The sequence below is a fragment of the Mauremys mutica genome, chromosome 1 (genome assembly GCF_020497125.1).
Source record: "Mauremys mutica isolate MM-2020 ecotype Southern chromosome 1, ASM2049712v1, whole genome shotgun sequence".
In the NCBI taxonomy this organism is placed as follows: Eukaryota; Metazoa; Chordata; order Testudines; family Geoemydidae; genus Mauremys; species Mauremys mutica.
Window position 1 is genome coordinate 271,215,954 of NC_059072.1, and position 18,543 is coordinate 271,234,496.

An 18,543-nucleotide genomic window follows, 5' to 3' on the forward strand; every position below is an offset into this window, starting at 1 on the left:
ACATCCCTTATGGGAGAATCTATAAATAGAGAATCTCTATGTCCTAGTGAGAACAAGAGGATGGAAAATGATCAAATATAGGCAAATCAGAAACAGTCTAATTAAAAAAAAAAAAGTCCCATTCAGTTACATTGTGTAATGGCAGACAGCTAAAGAGAACACTGCTGAGAAAAGCCACTTCAGCAGCAAACAGCAGCAACATTTGTAACAACTCAGTGGAATCAACAACAAAAATAAATTTGTTATTTTTAACTATAGTTTAGCATAAGTATAGTATGTGTGAGTGAGAGAGTGAGAGAATGAATGGTTGTAAAATGTAATTTTCTTACGTAAAGTTAAGTTACGGCTGTTAGCGATCTATTGCAGACTGATGACCTGTAATAGAGCACATCACTTGGAATAATTTAAGCTATACACTATTGTAGTTTAGATCCTCTAACTTGTAATAAGGGATTTGTCTCCGATTTTTATTTCTGGATTATACTGTAGTAAGGATTATTAGTTACATCAATAAAAGATACTTTGACACTGGCAGTTCTCTTTCCAAAACAATCACTTTATCGGAAGGTTATATCCGTGTTCTACAAGTGTTACCTTAGTTACCTTGGAGACCCATACCCCAGGAAGAGCACATTAAGGGCGTGATAGACAGGTAAATCTAGGTGTGCCCCAAAGCCTAAATTTCAGGGTAACATTAGGGATAGAGAACTACATACCGTACTGCGACCTAAATTCTGACTGAGGCCACTAGACACTACCATAATAAAGTATACTTCCTGGACCATTGTCTTGTTCTAATATAATTGAAGAAAAATATATTGTTGGGATCAACAACTGTGTTGCTAAATAAATAGCTATTGCAAATGCACTTCTAGTAACAACGTCAACTGGCAGCAAATCCACACTAGACTTTAAAAGCAGAAAATATTGTAAAACTTTTTTGGAAAGTATAAATTCATCCCAGCTATTACTGCAGCTGGTTAAAAGTGTTTTAATCTCTTGTATCTATATACTTAGAGATACTTTTCAGCTGGCTTTCTAACTAAGGAGCCAAGCAGATTTTTTTTCGCTAGACAGTCATTCCCAAGTTTTACACACAATGTGGATTAATAGGAGTTGCACTGCAGGCTCTCTTCATTGAACACACCTTATCCTTCATATTCCCACTCACTCACTGAATTAATTTCAATTTACTCATTTAATCACTCATCTATTTCTTATCTTCAAAGCCAGTTTACAGATAAAAAAATAAAATGCTTTTATCATGTGCATCTTTGTGCTGCCTCTCATACTACCACTAGTAATCGTAAAAGTTTTCCTCCCTCTTGTATCCCAGCCAGCCACCCTGTTTTTAATCAACACCTTCCTTTAAAAAGATAAATTACCGGTAATTCCTTTGTGAGGTGGGCTGCTATTGGTCAATCCTGACACTTCCAAGAAATCACAATATTGGCTGACAAATACCACAACATAAGAGGCCACAGTGAGAAGAAGAAAGGCTCTTCCAAACCTGCTCTCACTGCCACAAACAAGAGTAGTGTTCTCCTCCCTTCATGATGGTTTTCTCCCCATCATCAGCAGTTTTTTTTAAACACTATCTTAAAACTATTCTCCGTCTAATTTAGAATAAGATTGTGCCCATCCATGGATAGATCAGCCAGGAGTGAGAGGGAAGATGGAACAAGAACCATTCCCAATTCCAGTCTGCAGAATTGCTAGGTACAATATCACTCTTAGTCCCCTGTGCACAAGAACTAAGTGAGGTTTCAAAAAAGAACTGGGTTTTAAGAAGCAATTTAAAGATGGGGAAGGAGGGTGTTTGGCAGAGACGATGCAGGATGAAAGGAGCTGAGAAGAGAGATAAAGAAGAGGATGTTTGGGATTAAGAGAGCATATGGTGAATTAAAAGCCAAGTTTTAGATGGGGCCTTCTTTGGAACATGGCTCTTTTTCATCTAGGAACACCCAAACTTTTTAAAGTGCCATTCCCCTGCTGTCCACTAGACTGACCAGATAAATAGTGACCTACAAATACAATTCTCAGACTCCCTTTCTGGAAGTCAAGCACTTTACTTCTGTGATATTTCTCTTACCTGTCAAGGCCAGGGTCAGATATGTTAATGGTCAAATGAATGAGATATCAAACTACTCCGTTTAGTAACAGCCAAAATGGAAGGTTAGGAAGAGAATGCAAACAAATTTTCTCCTGAAACCTATGACATTTATCATATATAAAACAAACTATGCTTAAAAACAGACAAGAAATAAATTTAGCCTACTTTTCAGAAAATTCAAATTCACATGCATCTGATGAAGTGGGTATTCACACACTAAAGCTTATGCTCCAATATGTCTGTTAGGCCTGGTCTACACTAGGAGGTTATGGCGAATTTAGCAGCGTTAAATCGAATTAACCCTGCACCCGTCCACACAACGAGTGGACATACAGGTCTCGACATACAGGTCTCTTTAGTTCGACATACAGGTCTCTTTAGTTCGATTTCTGTACTCCTCCCCGACGAGGGGAGTAGCGCTAAATTCGACATGGCCATGTCGAATTAAGGTAGGTGTGGATGGAATTCGACGCTAATAGCTCCGGGAGCTATCCCACAGTGCACCACTCTGTTGACGCTCTGGACAGCAGTCCGAGCTCGGATGCTCTGACCAGCCACACAGGAAAAGCCCCGTGAAAATTTGAATTCCTTTTCCTGTCTGGCCAGTTTGAATCTCATTTCCTGTTTGGACATCGTGGCAAGCTCAGCAGCACTGGCAACAATGCAGAGCTCTCCAGCAGAGGTGTCCATGCAATCTCAGAATAGAAAGAGGGCCCCAGCATGGACTGACCGGGAAGTCTTGGATCTGATCGCTGTGTGGGGCGATGAGTCTGTGCTTTCGGAGCTGCACTCCAAAAAATGGAATGCGAAGATCTACGAGAAGATCTCCAAAGCCATGACAGAGAGAGGATACAGCCGGGATGCAACGCAGTGCCGTGTGAAAATCAAGGACCTGAGACAAGGCTACCAGAAGACCAAAGCGGCAAAAGGACGCTCTGGATCCCAGCCCCAGACATGCCGTTTCTACGAGGCACTGCATTCCATTCTAGGTGCGGCTGCCACTACTACCCCACCACTGACCGTGGACTCTGAGGATGGGATAGTGTCGACGGCCGGTTCCTCGGAGATGTTCGCGGACGGGGAAGATGAGGAAGGAGATGAGGAGGACGAGGCAGTCGACAGCGCTTACAACGCTGATTTCCCCGACAGCCAGGATCTCTTCATCACCCTCACGGAGATCCCCTACCAATGCTCCCCAGCCATTAACCCGGACCCTGAATCAGGGGAAGGATCAGTCGGTAAGTGCTTTAAACGTGTAAACATTTATTTTTAACAGAACAGGAATATTAACTATGTGAAAAAAAGGTCAATATGTATGGGGATAGAACAGAAATCCTCATGGGAGATCTCCACGAAGCTCTCCTGGAAGTAATTGAAAAGCCTCTGCATGAGGTTCCTGGGGAGAGCGGCCTTATTGCGTCCTCCGTGGTAGCACACTTTTCCATGCCAGGCTATCATCAGGTACTCGGGTATCATTGCCTCGCAGAGCATGGCGGCATAGGGCCCTGGTTTTTGCTGGCTTTCACGCAGCATGCGGTCTTTATCTGTGTCACTGATCCTCATCAGGGTGATCTCGCTCATGGTGACCTGCTTTGAATTAGGGGAATGTTAGTATTGGGACTACTTGCCTGTTCTTTTACATAACTGTAACCGGCGGTTTACAGCCACGCAGTGGAGGTGGGACAGGGGCAGCATACAGGGATCTTTCCCAGGGACAGCCGCGAGGGGGTGGGACAGGGGCAGAATTCATGCTTTCCGGATTGCCGGCAGCAGGAACTGGCCAACGCTAGGAGCATTGCTTTGACCGTGAAAGGAGGGCACTGCTATAAATTAAGTTTTAAGCAGCCAAAAATCTACGGCTTACCATGTCTGCCTGCTACACTAATTCTGCTGTCCTGCCCCGCTTGTCTGATCTCCACTGCAAGACCCCAGGCACTGAATGCGAAGGCCGAAAATTCGAACTGGTCCTGAGTGCGCATGAGATAGGTGCTGTGCATGGTCTTGTTCACAGAGACAGACTAGACTATGTTCATTGTTTGCAAAAATGTATCTTTGTAAGGAATTCACTCCCTTTTTCCCATCACACAGCTGCAACTGTCTCCCGACCTACCCCGGCATCCCCCTCACAGAGGCAGGCACAGATTAGGCGGTGAAAGAAAAGGACACGGGACGAGATGTTCTCAGAACTTATGGGCTGCTCCCGAGCCGAGGCGGCCCAGCAGACCCAGTGGAGGGAGAACATGTCGCAGTACCAGCGCTCACACAGCGAACGGGAGGACAGGTGGCGGCAGGAAGACCAGCAGGCGACTCAAACGCTGCTTGGACTAATGAGGGAGCAAATGGACACGCTCCGGCGCCTTGTGGATGTTCTGCAGGACCGGAGGCAGGAGGACAGAGCCCCACTGCAGTCTCTCTCTAACCGCCCTCCCCCGCCACAAAGTTCCATACCCCCCTCACCCAAAGTACCAAGAAGGAGGGGCGGCAGGGCCGTGAAAACTGTCACTCCACCCCTGCAGAGTGCTCAAGTACAAGAAGGCTCTCATTCCCAAAATTTTGATAAGTCCTTTCCTTCCCGCCTCACCCAAGCCCCCATCCCAGTTTCATCCCTTAACTGTCTAGTTGATAATAAAAAACACTTTTCTGTTAATTACTGTTTCCGTCATGTTCTTTTAGAGGAGACTGTGTTTGAAGGGGGGAAGAGGGTTGGTAATTGGACAGGACAGTCACCTTTACCAGGGTACAGACACGGGGGCAGGTTCAGCAGCAGGTCACACACACAGTGCAGTCACTAGACACCCTGGTCAGTCTGGGAGGTGGTTTTCATGTTCTGTGGGGGGGGACGACTATGTGACTGTGGCGAGGGAGTGCGGTTAGAGATCTTATGCAGCGGTCCTTATCCTGGATCACAGAGCCACGCAGCAGGGGATCTGTAACCTTCCTCCCCCGCCACAAAGTCACATAGCCCCCACACACAGAGTCCCGAAAAGGAGGGGTGGCAGGCTCCGTTGAAACAACCAGTCCGCCACTGCGGACCGCTCTAGGAGCAGGAGCCTGTCATTCCTGGAGTTTAGAAGCGGTCTTTACATCACTACACACCCTACCCACCACAGTCTGCGTTCCAGTTTCAACCCTTTACCGCGAAATCAGTACTAAAGAAAACGGGGTTAATTAACAAAGTTCCATGTATTTTATTTTTAAGCGGGCGTTGGAAGGGGGGGAATGGGGTATGTAACTGCAGAGGATAGTCAACATTAGCTGGGTAAAGAAACGGGGGCAAACTTAATAGTCACAGGTTACCCTGCTTACTGAGGAACCTAGCTTTCAAAGCCTCCCGGATACACAGCGCTTCCCGCTGGGCTCTTCTAATCCCATGGCTGTCTGGCTGGGTGTAATCAGCAGCCAGGCTATTTGCCTCAACCTCCCATCCCGCCATAAAGGTCTCCCCCTTGCTCTCACAGAGATTGTAGAGCACACAGCAAGCTGCAATAACAATGGGGATATTGGTTTCGCTGAGATCTGAGCGAGTCAGTAAGCTTCGCCATCTCCCCTTGAGACGTCCGAAAGCACACTCCACCACCATTCTGCACTTGCTCAGCCGGTAGTTGAAGAGTTCTTTGTCACTGTCCATGGCGCCTGTATAGGGCTTCATGAGCCAGGGCATTAGCGGGTAGGCTGGGTCCCCGAGGATCACTATAGGCATCTCCACATCCCCAACAGTTATTTTGTGGTCCGGGAAGAAAATACCTTCCTGCAGGCGTCTAAACAGACCAGAGTTCCTGAAAACACGCGTGTCATGAACCTTGCCCGGCCATCCGACGTTGATGTTAGTAAAACGTCCCCTATGGTCCACCAGTGCTTGCAGCACCATTGAAAAGTAGCCCTTTCTGTTAATATACTGGCTGGCCTGGTGGTCCGGTCCCAGGATAGGGATGTGAGTTCCATCTATAGCCCCACCGCAGTTTGTGAATCCCATCGCAGCGAAGCCATCTATGACGACCTGAACGTTTCCCAGGGTCACTACTTTTGAGAGCAGTAGCTCAACGATTGCATTGGCTACTTGGATCACAGCAACCCCCACGGTAGATTTGCCCACGCCAAAGTGGTTCGCTACTGACCGGTAGCTGTCTGGCGTTGCAAGTTTCCAGAGGGCTATGGCCACTCGCTTCTGCACACTCAGGGCTGCTCGCATCCGGGTGTCCTGGCGCTTCAGGGCAAGGGCCAGAAAGTCACACAGTTCAAGGAAAGTTCCCTTACGCATCCTAAAGTTTCGCAGCCACTGTGATTCATCCCAGACCTGCAGCACTATGCGGTCCCACCAGTCCGTGCTTGTTTCCCGGGCCCAGAATCGCCGTTCCACAGCATGAACATGATCCATTGCCACCATGATGTCCACGGCGTGGGGTCCCGTGCTCTGTGAGAGGTCTGTGCCACTCTGACTTCATGTCCTCACCGCGCTGCCGTAGCCTCCTCACCCGATTTCTCAGCATCTGACTGTGAAAAAGGTGGACGATAAGGTGCGAGGAGTTGACAACGGGCATAACTGCAGCAATGATCGCAGCGGGCTCCATGCTCGCAGTGCTGTGGCGTCCGCGCTGTCACTCACCAGAAAAGTGCGCGAACTGATTGCCCGCTGGCGCTTTCAGGGAGGGAGGGAGGGCGGGAGTGACGATTGAATGATGACAGTTACCCAAAACCACCCTCGACACATTTTTTCCCCCAGCAGGCATTGGGGGCTCGACCCAGAATCCCAATGGGCAGCAGGGACTGCGGGAACTGTGGGATAGCTGCCCACAGTGCACCGCTTCCAATGTCGACGCTTGCTCCGTTAGTGTGGACTCACAAAGTCCAATTACTGTCCTTAGTGTGGATACACACGTTCGACTTTGTAATATCGGTTCCACAAATTCGATTTAAGTAGAATCAAACTACTCTGGTAGTGTAGACATACCCTTAGTCTACAAGGTGCCACAGGACTATCGCTTTTTACAGATCCAGACTAACATGGCTACCCCTCTGGTACTTCAGAAAATTAGTGATTCCACTGAGAAACTTATGAGAGTTTTAACAGATGCTATTGTCTACTTTACAGGGGTGATATAAAGATTAGTTCATGTTTCAAATTGCTGTGCAAAGTAGATTGAAATAAATATATTGGTGATAAGTATTATTGTTTATTGTTATCTGTTCAAGTCTCCAGTTGAGGAGGAAATTCACTCTGAGGCTTGAAACAGTCCTGTGGGAGCTCTAGGGTTACTGCAGAATAAAACAAGCAAATGAAGTGTCAAGGCTTTATGCCACTGTTTAATTTTATTAATTTTAAAAAGTTAGTATCCTTGAAATAAACACACCAACCTACTATTCTTAAGATTTGTATGAGATAGCAAAGTTAGAACAATTGTAGGGTCTAAACATATGGCGTTTGATTCATGGATTAATTATTTAATCTTTGGAAAAGCAGGCAAGGGTTTGTCAAAAACATTACATACAGTATTGTGTATACACCATGAGCACTGATATGAAGATAGATGTTTTCATTTCTGAATTGAGTATATTTTTTGCCTTTCATCTCTTCATGGGCACTCTAAAGTCCATCATTCACTTGTCAGTCTCTGACATTTAATGAAGCTTTTTTGCATCTAACATCAAGTGGAAAATAAAGTCACCTTCAATTTCTGGGGATATGAGTTAACGAGGAGTTAGTTTTATCTTGGAAGAAATACACACACAAAGACACACATGTAGTCATATATAGAAGGCATTGACTGACCCTTAGAAAGGAACAATCAGGAGAAAAATGCTTACTCCCTCGCTCCCCCGCCCCAGTGGTCTGTGAAATGAGGATATTCTTTCTTCTATTCTCTCATATTTTGTTTGCCTTGTCTATTTAGATTGTAAGCTTTTCAGGGAAGGGACTGTTTCTTACTATGTGTTTGTCAGCAGCTTACACAATATTGCTTGTTTTGGCTGCTCTGGCCAAAGGGAGCTGCTGGAAGCGGTGCGGGCCGAGGGACTTACTGGCCTCCACTTCCAGTGGCTCCATTTGGCCTGGAGCAGCGATCCGCAGCCAGTGGGAGCCAAGATCGGCTGGACCTGCAGATGGGGCAGGTAAACACACCGGCCCGGCCCGCCTCGGGCTTTCCCTGCACAAGCGGCGACCTCTGTGTGAGAAACCCTGGTTAAGACCATGCTCAAATCCTACTGTGCATGCTTACAGTTCAGTGTGACTGAAGCACATGTTTAAGTGCTTTCCCAAAAATGATGTTTTCCTCAACTGGAGCATAAAGATCTTCTCCTCTAACAAATCTAGAATGTTAGAATAGCAGCTTATTAGATCAGGATACAGTACTGTGAAGATGGATGAGTAACAGGCTGTCTAAGAAACATCCCTACTACATCAAAAAGAAGAAAAATATATCAAATATAGTAGAGGAAATTAAAAGTGTATTGTTCTTGCAGTTGTCCCTCCACAATGTAATACTTTGAATGAGAGTGTCATCTTGTAAGATTACTTTCAGACTCAACTGATGTCATGAAGTATCTTTTTGGAGTAAGTAGCATATAAAATACATTAAAATAGTATTTATCTTCTAAATATTTGATTTCCAACTCATTTTTAGAGGCTGGGATCTTAAAAGGTGCCCAATGGAGTTAGGTGACCAAATCCCATTGAAATTCAATGGGCGTTGGGTACCTAGCTTCCTTAAAAATACTTAGAAAAATTATATTTCAAAAGTCTATTAGAAGATTTAAAATACATACAAATTATAACATCAGGTGGCCAACACCACCTTGGGGTTTTATAGTAACCACTTTACTATTTTCTTTTCCATTAGTATTGAATGTTTTGAAAGATTTAGCATGATCACAAAACTACCACATACCTATGGTTCAATAGCAGCATGTCATAACCTTATCCCATTATTTATGAGTAGCCACTGGCTATAGTCAATTTAATATAATAGTAATGGACCAATGGCCAAATCCACTTACCACAGTGTGTTTGTACATTGTTTTCTCCCATGTTTCCAGGGAAGATCTGAAAGATTTATCTGTTCAGCTGAAAATATTTATTATGTTAAACCAGTAATTCATTATGGTGAGACATTCTACCACTATTTAGTTGGATTAAAACATCATTGGACAGGTATCATGATTTGCAGAACACCAGATGTGTGCCAACAGACACCAGTCGCATTAAGATGCTACAGATTACGATAAAGTTCATTACAATACCTGTAACATGTAGATATAATTCCTATCTTTAGATAATGTTCAGTCTTATTTTGTACATGTTCTAATTCATGATGCTCAACTACTTTGCTGAGATAAGTTTACTACAATCATCTCCAAAGTAGACCAATAGTATTCCTTTGAGACTAATACACTAATTCACTCTTAAAGAACTTAAATAAGTGGCAGTAGAATCATGGGACTTACAGTCAATAAATTGCAGGATTCTCTTCACTTCCCCGCTTCCTGATCCTCCACAACCATCCTCATCATCACAGTCTCCACTGACTTGTTCATCCATACTTCCACCACTGCCCGTTTGTAGTAGACCCCACTTCTCATGTTTAGGAAATGATTTGCCCTGCAATCGCTGCAAGCACAAAATAAAATACACCAATTATCAACAGAGATGAGATAGATTCAAAAGGTTAAGAAATTTAGTTTGGATGAGCACCCAAAAGTTCACATGCTTCTCTAATATCCAAACCTCCAGTCTGGAAATCAGGTTGCTGGACTGACAAGGTCAGGTAATCTTGTTATATTTACTGAACCTTTCTGGATTCCAGCCAGCCTACTTCAGGTTATTTGCGGCCTGCATTTCTAATACCACCATAAGCAAATGCAGAGGTGCCCAAAAGGTGTATATTTTAAAAACTGATCATGGGGATGTCGCAACCTGATACGCAGTTATGGCTCTGTATGGCCAATTGTCGGTCCACAGCCATCTTGTCCTGTTAAAAGGACAAGGCAGCCTCCATCTTGGACCAGGTTCTTGTTGCATAGGAAAGGGCAGAGACCTAATCCTGCCCAGCAACACTAAAGTGCTGTGTGTACTTTCCTGCTTTTTTTTCTGTTGGGCCGTCTAAAGGTCAGGCTAGTGCAGTGTGCAAAGACCTGATTCTGCCCAGCAACTCTGTAGTATGCATTTTCCTGCTCTTTTTGGGCCCGGTCGTCTGGAGGTCAGGCTAGTTCTGCCCAGCAACTCCAGAGTACTGTATACAGAGACCTAATTCTGCCCAGATACCCCAGTGTGCCGTGTGCAAATCCTGCCAGCGTGGGGGGCAACAGCTCGGAGCCTGGAGGGAGGGGGAACCAGGGACCAATCAGATGTTGACACGAGTGAGTGAGACCCTTTCTATAAAACTAGGTTTCCCCCCAAAATCTGTGTGGAGTAACCGCGTGTCAGCTGAAGGACCTGATCAACCTTTCGGCCAGGGTCTCCTCCCGGTATAGCTAGCTCGTGTCGTGTCGTCTTCATTGTCGCCTTGGACCTGTTCCTGGCACCTCATCATGCTTCTGGTGTCTGCTCTGCTGGTCAGCTGCGCCTGGAGTGCGGTATTTGTTTTCTAATTTCTGGCAGTTTGCTTATCTAGCCTCCTATTTTTCCCCTCCCTAACCCAGTACCAAGTGTGTACACAGTGTTAAGGATTAAAGTATTGAGCTCATAATTGCACAATTGCCTAGGTGTATAGTTGTTCTAAGGTTTTAATAAATTGTTTATTGTAAACTGTTTTAAGTGTGAGAGTCACTGCTCTGTCTTTGTCCGGAGTGTTTGTGTCTGGGAGCTGTCTCCACCTGGGGATTAGCTGACCAGGGGTTCCTGTCCCCGCGATCTGTGTGAGTGGAATCTGCCCAACTGCAGCCGCACCACACTCTGGGTTTACCCTTAGTGTGAAAGCAAGGGCGGTCGAGGCAGTGGCCTGTGGGTCTCTTTCCTGTGTTGCACCAGGCACCGCCCTGACGAACCCGATTCCCATCTTGTGTGATTGGTGTGTCTGCCTATCCAGTGTGGTGCAGTGAGCAGTATAGAATTGTACTGTTAATGATTTTTGGGTTGTTTATATTGCCTAACAACATCCCAGCTAAAAATTGCCTCTCTCCCTTGGCCCAAGTTGTAACTTTCCCCCAAATAAACGCAGCCACTTGGCTTTGCACCTTATTCTGGTCCTGCCTGATTTTCCTCTCCCAATATAAAGCTGATCGAACCGCAATCTATTTCGGACAGGGGACTGAGCTCAGCACCCAGATTTCCTTAGCTTGAATTGCTGGTCTACCAGACTGGGCAAGTCATTTAGACTCTCTGCCTCTTCCCCATATATAAAGTGTAAATATTAATACTTATAGTGGTTTAGTTAGTAGTATTTATTCACATATATACTAACCTTTGGAGATTAATGGCATTTACATAGCACTTTTCACTTTTCTGAGCTTCAGAAAAGATTCAGATAAGTACATATTCCAGATTAAGTTGTGAGTAATTTCTTATTTTATCTGAAATTACATATAGTAATGCATATAACAGTACCAGGGCCAGAGTATCTGCTAATATAAATTGGTACTGTTCCATTGATTTCTGTGAAGTGGCACCAATTTACACTAGCTGAGGCTCTGTCCTTTGGATTCTTTATTACAATAGTCGACGATTTTTCTTCCTCTTAAAGCCGTTAAGGTATATATTAGTTGTTACTTCATCATTTCAGTAGTTCACACTTGGGGTAAAATTTTTGAAAGCAGCCTCTAAATTTTGCATATTCAAAATTGTGCAATAGTAATTTGAATCCAAAAATCTGATGCCCGGAACTATGAACCCACCATCTTCACCAAACAAAGTAATGTGACCCTTAAATGAGCACAAAAGCTTAGTACTTCAACCACACTTCTACAAGACCAGTGTCCCATCACATCATGCCTGGGGCATTAAGTTCAATGTTGACTCGGTGGCATGAGTACCTCCATGATGACTCATCACCAACAAATCCTGCCACAGAGAGGTTTTCTTTGTATAACTCATTTATATATGTTATTGTTGAGGCTCAACATTGCGAAACTTGAGAGATTGACAAGATCACAGCTTGAGATGTGTTTCTCCTTTATATCCTATATCTCTGGGTTCATCTTAAAAGAGGATTGGATTAAGATTTTATATTTTCCCAAGTTGTCTAAATACTAGCCCACAGTAATAATGTTTTGTGTTCTCTAATCTTTCCACCTACAGCATAGCACTATCCTAGGATATGAGTCAGGAGAACCCAAGGGTCCCTATGAAATTGCTTTAACTATAAATTTGACACTGGAAAAAAAAATGTCCTCCAACCCTATCAAAACATCTCTTTGAATTTATGGCAGTTAGCAGTGATTAAGAAGTGAAAGAACAATTGAGCCTTTTTCATTTTGGTTTCCTCTTCAAGTTATTTGCTTAAATTATACAAAATGAAGAAATCCACCTCGATATAAATTCACATCTCTCTCTCATTGGTTGTTCTCTACAAAGTATAGCTCAGTCCTAATAAAAAAAAGTTCTTTATTCAGTGTTAAGATCTTTGTACTTCTTAAAAGCTAGCCTTATTTCACTAATGAGATTATAAGTAAACAATTTTAAGGACATTTTATGTTTATTTTGTTCTGTTGCATATTTTATATAAAGCTGTAATTTAAAGGGAAAAGGAAATGCAGTTCATTATTGGAGATTTTATGATTATATACACTTAACGAATACCACAATTGGACAGTAATGACAATACCTTGCCACTATGTGAAAGTCATAAAGGATCTTGATTTAATTTGCAAAACAAGCAACAGAACATTGTGTCTTATCCTCTTTGGTGTATCCTTTTGGTAAGTAATGTACCCAGATAATTTTTATCCAAACATTTTAATAGAGCTGGCAGTGAAGGTCTCTAGACCATTAATGTTGATTTTTAATAAGTCTTGGAACACTGGGGAAATTTCAGAGGACTGGAAGAAACTAATGTTGTGCCAATATTTAAAAAGGGAAAAGGGGAATTTCTAGACCTGTCATTGACATCAATGACAGGCAGAATAATGGAGCAGCTGATATAGCTCTCGATTAATAAAGAATTAATAGAGGGTAATATAATGAATATCAATAACTAACTTGTCAAACCAACGACAACTTTTTTATGGAGATTACAAGTTTGGTTGATAATGTAATACAATTAAATTGTAATACACTCAGATTTATGAAAGGCATTTGACTTGGTACCACACAGCATTTTGATTAAGAAACTAGACTGATACATCCTCAATGTGGCACACTGAAGTAGATTAAAAAATATCCAATGGTCTGAAACTGTAATTATAAATGGGGAATCATCATCATCATCAAACGGATAGGTTTCTAAGGAGGTCCCACAAGGACTGGTTTTTGTTCCCGTTCTATTTAATTTTTTTAATCAGTGTCCTGGAAGAAAACAATTTCTGATAAAATTTGCACAGGACACAAAGATTGAAGGAGTGGTAAATGATGAAGCAGGCAGACCACTGCTACAGAGTGATCTAGATCATTTAGTAAATTGGACATAAGCAAAAAATATGAATTTCACTATGGTTATAAGGTCATACAACTAGGAATGGGAGACTATGCCAGGATGCAGTGACTTTGAAAAAGACTTAGGGTCACGGCGAATAATCATCTGAACATGATCTGCCAGTGAGAGGGCTAATGCAATCCTTGGATAGATAGCCTTGGGAATCTCAAGTATGAATAGCGAGGTAATATAAACTCTGTATTTGGCATTGGTGTAACCACCAGTGCCACTGGTTGATAAATTGGAGATGGAGATGGTTCAGAGAAAAGCCACAAGAAGGATTAGAAAACATGCTTTATAGTGACAAACTCAAGGACCTCAATCTATTTAGCTTAACAAAAAGAAGGCTAGGGGGTGACATCACAATCTAAGAGCCAGAAGGAGTAAGAATGTACTAGCTACTGGGTTATAGAGTCACCTGAGAGACCCACTTTCAAATTGCAACTCCAACAAATATGGAACAGCTTCAGCTGAAGAGAGAATCATCCCAGAATACATTATAACCCAAGGGTTAGGACACTGCACTGCACTGGAGGAAACGTGAGTGCTAGTCCCTTCTCCAAATCAGGCAGAGTGAGGATTTGAAACTGGGGCTCCCACATCCCAGGTGAGTGTTCTACCCTCATTATCTTCTGTGGCTTAGGTGGGCACAGTTAATGTCTATCAGATCAGGCCCTGTAGGCAAGACTGGCAGAAGAATGCCTTTTTGAGAATCCTGCCAGGGCTTAGTGTAGGCCTGGGACATTACTCACTCCCATATTAAATTAGCCTTGACCAGCCGTGGGTGAAACTCTGGGAGTTCACCATTAAAATTGAAAAAAAAGAATGTCCTGTTGCTAATAATTTACTTGGCATATGTATTCTGTGTGTGCTAATAAATGGAGTTTAAAGCACAGCTGTGTAAGGCTCTTTCACTGGAAAAAGGTCCCACAGACCCATAGAGCCCTGAGGGAAAGGGCAGGTACCTAAGTTAACCAGGTTTCTTCCTGAGCCCTGTGGGTAAATATATGTGCCTTACTCCCAAAGGCCTCAGGGGAAAAAATAGTAAGGGTGCCTAAATTGACAGGGTCACACCTAAGCACTTGGTAGGGCATAGGCAGAGTTCCCTGAATTTTGCAATTAACATTAGGTGCGGAGCAGCTCAGCAACATCAGGTTTTAGGCAACTTTGTTCTGCAAATTTTATTCGTCAAATAAATGCAGAGACTCCAGCCTGGGTAGCACAGGCCACTGGCTACACAGAGGTGGGAGATCATGGTGAAGCTTCCTTACCCAGGACATGGATTCAGCAGTGAGGCTGTACCCAACCCTGACAGCACAAGGATGGGGCCTGCCCCAGAAACACCCCAGGGCCCTGACCCTCTATGCCAGGTGCACCAGGTGTGGACAGGCAGGCTCAGCAAGGCAGGATCCAAGGGTGGAAGGGCTTAATGTGGGGGACCCAAGTGTGGGTTGAGAGGGTTCTGTGTGGGGCAATCTGGGTGTGGGTGGCTCAGTGGGGGATCTGGATAAACAGGGGCTTGTTGGGGGGTTCTGAGTGCAATGGTAATGCAGGGGGTCCAGGTGAAAGTGGTTGGGGCTCAATGAGGGGTCTGGGTGTGGGGCTCAATGAGGGGTCTGGGTGTGGGGAAGTGAGAGGGGGATCTAGGTGCAGCTGGTTGGGGGTTGGTGTGTGGGGGAGGGTCCGCGTGGCTTGTTGGAGTGGTCCAGGTGCAGGGGGATGGGGTTTGTCAGGTTCTGAGTGCATGTGTTTGGGGGGGGGGATGCTCAGTGGGAGGGTCTGGATATGAGGGGGTCTGGATGCGCATGGGCTAGGCAGATGGGAGAGCAGCTCCCCCTACAATGATCTCTCCCCCTGCAGCTGAGGAATGATGGGTGCAAGAAGAGCAGGGAGAGGCAGTTTGCAGAGCTTCCTACAGGCAGGGGAGAAATCTGGGTTGGGTCTGACCCAACCCTGGATGTCAGGCAGGGGAAGAGGAAGTCTTGTCCTCCTTAGCCCAGCCAGGACTAGCAGCTGAGCCTGATGCAGATAGGAGGAACCAGCCCTGTCTTTCCCAGTCCTGCCTCCTGCCCCACAGTGAGATTTACCTCTCTGCCAGCTGCCTGGAGCACCCAAAACATGCTGCTGTGGAGGGTTGTATGACCACTTTTGTGACATCCCTTTTCTTCCCCATCAGAAAGTCATTTTTCTGTGGGGAAGCAAATAAATCAACGGGGGACAGTAATTCTGCACATGCAGAGTTGTGCAGCTTCTGACAATCATGTGTCTGCTCAATGTCAAACCCCTCAGATTTCAAGTATCCCCTCAATTGTAGACTGGAATCCTTTATATCTCCTAGATGTTACGGAGCTCATTATTATACCAAGGTGAAGTTACAGCTGCATGTCACCAATGTAATATTTCCACCAGAGGTACTATTGAAGGGGGAGTAGGATACAAAACGCTCTGTCCTCTGTACAACAGCCAGCATCCTCTTTTCAGTCTTAATATACCTTTTGATCTCTTAGAGATATTTGGCTAAATAATATCAGTTCCTGTTGGCCCAAACCACTTTCATATCTTATCACTTTCAATAAGCAGTTCCCTTTCCAAGACTACCTCTCTCTATAGCTTTAATAGCCATGCTTTGGCAAGATAGTTGACTTTACTGAAAGTGAAAGCTTCAAAAACCAGTTTCCCAGCTTAATAAAAATACAGAAGTGATATTTTCCCTAATTTCCACCTAGCAGCACTTCTACTCTATGTGAAATATGTTTTGATAAGGCAAATCCAAATTGATACATGTGTGGTATGATACTTGGTGCAAGTGAGATAAAAACCTGCATATCCAGTTACAAGATTTAATTGGAGAGGAGAGAAAAGGAACTAGATTGAATATGGCTACATCTACACTGCATGCTTTTCAGCAGGGTGTACTTTTCATATTAGCTTTTTAGACAAGGGACTGTCTTGTTACAGGTTTGTATAGCATCTAGGACAGTGGGATCTTAACTGTTTTATTTTACGGTGGCCTGTAGCTAAGTCACAAATGTTTGAAGATCTTCATAGTGTTCTTTCAAACATTTGCTGGCTGACAATATACACTGTGCATACATCCTGCTAAGAATTTATCCAGCTAACAGTTTGCAAAATGACACTACACTAAGTAAAAGTGAGCACAGCAATGATGAACAAAACTTGAAAATTAAAATATCTAGATATCTATAAAAAGTTTTGGACAAAACATTTCTAATTAGTACCCTTATAGAAAACTGATTAACAAACAAACAAAAAACCTAGTAAATGAGAAATATTTATGCAAATTTAGCTCTGAATTCTAGGTGAAATCCATGAGAAGTTTTGCCTGAATAAGAACTTCAGGCATTAGCACCTTATCTGCTTCTGTAGTTCCTTTGTATTATTTCTTTGCCATCATTGATCTTTGCAACAGTTCCTAATTTAAAAGCAGATTTCATTAACATTTCACCTAACTGATATTCCAGTAGCCACCTCCCTCCAGTTTGACAAATGATTTCTGTGTCTTTATGGACCTTTGGACACTTTTCAGTCCATGTCACAGTGTTTAATTCTAAATCCATTTGAATTAATTTTGCAAATAAGATTATACAGCAAAAATGTATCAACTAAAAGCATAATCCAAAAATAAGCATACCTCAGGCTGATAAGAAGATAGGCAGCAAACTTGCAGAAGAGTATATGCAGAAGAGATCAATATGAACCTCAATTTGGATATTTCTTTTAAATAATCATGACAAGAGATTAACTTAACTTCGTTTATTTTTTTTTTTTCAGTTAAAGTGATTATTCACATAATCTAGTTATGGCTAAACTACTTTGACCTTTTTGATATTCAGTACATTTTTATTCTGTACATTTTTATTGATTATTTTTTTGGTGTCTTTGCTTGTTTATTACTTCACTGATCTGCTGGTGAAGGGACATGCCGGTATTATGCCAATCAAAAGGAGGACTTCAGCACTTTACAGTTTACTTCTCCCTTTATACAAGGGAGTACATTACATATTCTATTAGAGGGTGACCAGACAGCAAATGTGAACACCTGGGACAGGCAGGGCCGCCCAGAGGATTCCGGGGGCCTGGGGTCTTCGGCGGCGGGGGGCCCCTGCTTCGGCGGTAATTCGGCGGCGGGGGACCCTTCCGTTCTGGGACCCGCCGCCGAAGTGCCCCGAAGACCCGCAGCGGGGGCCCCCTGCCGCTGAAGGGGACCCGCCGCCAAAGTGCAGCCGGGTCTTCGGCGGTAATTCAGCGGCGGGGGGCCCCCGCCGCAGATCTTCGGGGCACTTCGGCGGCGGGTCCCAGAATGGAAGGGCCCCCCGCCGCCGAATTACCGCCGAAGACCCGGCTGCATTTCGGCGGCGGGTCCCACTTCGGCGGCAATTCGCCGGCAGGGGGTCCTTCCGCCCCGGAGTGGAAGGACCCCCGCCGGCAAAGACCGGGAGCAGAAGCAGCTCCGGGAGCCCGGGCCCCGCAAGAGTTTTCCGGCCCCCCCAGAGCGAGTGAAGGACCCCGCTCCAGGGGCCCCAAAAAACTCCTGTGGGGACCCCGGCGGGACCCAGGGTCTGGGGCAAATTGCCCCTCTTGCCCCCCCCTCTGGGCAGCCCTGGGGACAGGGTAAGAGCCTATATAAGAAAAAGACCCCAAAATTGGGACTCTCTCTATAAAATTGGGACATCTGGTCACCCTACTTGCATATAATTCTCATGACAGAGAATACATTAAAATCACATATTACACAAAATAAGATCCATTCTCATGACCATAGCTTGTAATGAAAATGGGAAACAAGGACAAAGAACCAATTCTTGGTTTCATTTCTAGATTATCAGTCCATGGTTGGTAGTATGTGATTGA

At 44.2% G+C, this 18,543-nt stretch overlaps 1 protein-coding gene across 2 annotated transcripts in view; it reads right to left on the reverse strand.

Annotated features, from left to right (window-relative positions):
* GPC5 (glypican 5) overlaps positions 1-18,543 on the reverse strand; it is a 1,065,559-nt gene that overhangs the window by 450,626 nt on the left and 596,390 nt on the right. The window contains exon 7 of one of the 2 annotated variants that reach the window (XM_045010137.1): positions 9,551-9,713. In XM_045010137.1, the coding sequence (XP_044866072.1) occupies positions 9,551-9,713 (163 nt within the window). Of the gene's footprint in view, positions 1-9,550; positions 9,714-18,543 lie in introns of those variants that run through there. The other variant, XR_006578135.1, reaches the window with a different exon arrangement.